Source organism: Sinocyclocheilus grahami, unplaced genomic scaffold (assembly GCF_001515645.1).
Source record: "Sinocyclocheilus grahami isolate Dianchi unplaced genomic scaffold, SAMN03320097.WGS_v1.1 scaffold368.1, whole genome shotgun sequence".
Taxonomy (NCBI): Eukaryota; Metazoa; Chordata; class Actinopteri; order Cypriniformes; family Cyprinidae; genus Sinocyclocheilus; species Sinocyclocheilus grahami.
Window position 1 is genome coordinate 751518 of NW_015505547.1, and position 3114 is coordinate 754631.

General features: G+C 35.6%; 1 protein-coding gene across 2 annotated transcripts in view; it reads left to right on the forward strand.

Annotated features, from left to right (window-relative positions):
* LOC107549321 (metabotropic glutamate receptor 4-like) overlaps nucleotides 1-3114 on the forward strand; it is a 182749-nt gene that overhangs the window by 144737 nt on the left and 34898 nt on the right. For both annotated transcript variants that reach the window (XM_016230369.1, XM_016230370.1), the window contains exon 7: nucleotides 1829-2029. In XM_016230369.1, coding sequence (XP_016085855.1) covers nucleotides 1829-2029 — 201 coding nt within the window. The remainder of the gene's footprint in view (nucleotides 1-1828; nucleotides 2030-3114) is intronic.

The following is a 3114-nucleotide window of genomic DNA, read 5'->3' on the forward strand; positions in this document are numbered from 1 at the left end:
CGGGGCATATTTCCGATATTTGATTTCCCCCCCCCCCCCTTTCTATTTGAATACAGTCTTTTTGGAGTGTCACATGTAACAAGTTCTGTAACAGTTATTTAAAATACAACCTTTTACTCATTACAGTGCAACTGTAAAATCAAATGGAAGCCAATTTAATTTAATTTAATTTAATTTAATTTAATTTTTAGTGATGGTAATCAATTATTTTACATATGTATACATATGTTTTTAAGTATGCACATTATTTAATTAAATGACTATATAAATATTTATTTAAAAATAAGATAATTGATAAACATTTTGTTATAGATTATTTTATTTATTCATTCATTTATTTATTTATTCTATTTTTATGCTATTACGCAATAATCTATATTAAATATTCATGAACAAAGCTGTGTCTGAATATACATTTTTGTTATATCATAGTTGCCACAGCAATGTTTTAGACCTAATTCTGAAACATTTATGACAAAAATGCCAGGATGATGCTGCTTCACACTTTCTAATAGTTCTAATAATAGCTTGCTGAGATTTATAATAATCATGTGCTTTTCAGATCATCCTTACACCCCAGAATGGTTTTAAAACTCAGATTAGACGTTTTAACACAATTCCATACAGTATGTGTCCATTATCTATATGACAGGATGACAGAACATTGAGCTGCTACCTTGATGAAAATGTGCACTTTTTGGCGGAATTACATCCTGTTTTAATGCCAAGTTAGTCATTGTTCAGGAAGTTGCTTTTTTGTGGACTAAGACTGTTTGTGCTTAGCCATGTGATTCATTTATATACAGTAGGAACATCCTTAAAGTCTACTTTGCTCTACTTTCATGCAACTGAAACAAAACATTTCCTTAATGCATTCTGGTTTTGTTGCTGGAGAGCCGATTAAATTGGGGTATACAATTAAATTGATTAGTGTTTAAAGTGCGTCACCCTGTAACACCGCTCTGCACAGTGCTTATTAAAGAAGCAACATGCTCTAAATTATTATGTTTTGAATTGTTTTCTTAGTATGTAAATGACAAGTATGATCCTCTGGTTCTCAAAAACCTTAATTTCATTCCAGTTAAATTCCAAATATTTAAATATAAAATAAAACACATTCATGTTTGACTCGGAAGTAAACTGCAAATTGGGGCAGGAGCAGTTTAAATGATTTGATTGCATCATATTACAACTACTATTATTGTATTTTTGGTAAACGAAACAACTAGGAAATGTTACTAGTTTGGTGTTCCACTTGTCTAAGATGAATAATGCTCTTTAAGAAACATGATTATGTTGCAACACAGCTAAAGTAGGCTGCTGTAATTATAATCAGTAGGCCTTTCTGCACTGCACAAACCTGATGAGGCCGATGAATGCCCCGATGAATCTATTTTTTATGTGTTACCCAGCAACTCCAGCCACTTTCTTTGTAAGTCTAAAATAAAATTATGCTTTTATATTTTATTTGTAGTATATCAAAGAATTCTGATCAAAACCTTATTTTATTTTATTTTATTTTATATGAAAAAAGCCTCATGAAAAGAAAAATTTCACACAATTTATAATTTTATGTGTTTTATTTCTTTTAGTATTTTATTAAATTTAAAAAGTCTCCCAAGGTGTTGCCTCAAATTCACATCTGATTGGTTCGTTATAAGTGAAGACTCTGAAGTGGCAAGAAACTTCGACGCATTCGGTGTAGAAAGCGTCAAGATGTGCAACATCAGTCTCTTCCAGTGCTCTCCTGGTGTGAGTGTGACAATTCAGTCAAAATCTAATGACACTTCAGTCGATGTTGATGCAAACTTTTTCTTTCGTCTGTCAGATCAAGAGAGGATCGGAAAAGACTCGTCCTACGAGCAAGAAGGAAAGGTGATGTTCGTGATTGATGCAGTGTACGCAATGGCGCACGCCCTCCACAACATGCACAAAGACCTCTGCCCTGGCAAGGTGGGACTCTGTTCCAAAATGGACCCAGTTGATGGAACCCTCCTGCTAAAGTACATCCGCAATGTCAAGATAGCAGGTAAGCGGTTTACCGTCTGCATTACTGCTCTTCTGTTTGTCCTTTGACAGACCTACTAGCACAGATCAAGCATCTGTTTATGGGTGCTTAAGAAAAGGAAGTTTTGCATAATGAGCCCTCTGACTGTGAATTTAAGTTTCTTTATTGCAGCATAACAATTTTAAAACGGCTCTCTCACAGGAGACGTTTTTCAAAAGTTGTCCAAAATCCTTTTACCAAAGCCCCACCCTGGCCATAAATTGTCAACAAATGGTTTTACAAAGATTAGCTGCTGGAATGGATTAGAGTTGTGAGAAACAACAGAAGCCCTGAGGAGTGACAGACTGCTCCCCAGAAAAGTATTTTGATATGTGCTTAGCGTACCCAAGCCAAGGTTCCTCCTGAGCCATGTATGTGTTAATTAAAGCAGTTTGCAGTGGGCTCACAACACCCTTTGGACATGTTCTTCCTGGGCTATCAATGGCAGTATGACTAATTAATTTACTGAATATTCACATTTACTCTGAGGACCATGATGATGTGGCCTACTGTTCTGAAGTGTAACCGGCTAATAGAGTATTGCTTTCAGGGTCATAAACTTTTTTTTCCCCCAACTGGGTCAACCGTTATGCAAATCGCTCTGTCACATGGTTCTCTGACCAAGTGCCCTTCAATCATTAGTGCATTTGATTGAATGATTCTCTGCTGAGCTTTACTGTGTCAATAGCGTCTGCTTTGGAATAGGCCATGACGTTTTTTTTCCAGGGGAAAACATGCAGATCTAATTGAATTAATGAAGTGCCTGACAATTACTGCAGGAGTTGAATGCCAGTTCAGAACATAAACACTTGATTGAGGAGTCATTTAGGAACCAGTTAAGAACTGGTGTTTTAATGAATTATACTCAGTGATCGAACTGAGCTGGTAATCGGTACCAACAATTCTGTGCTGTTCACATTTATTGGTAGCGTGGTATTGTTTGGTAAGGTTTGCCTATTACTTTAGCTTCAGTATCTATTGTTGCTTATTCACACACACACACACACACACACACACACACACACACACACAAACACACAGTATATATAAATACACACACACATATA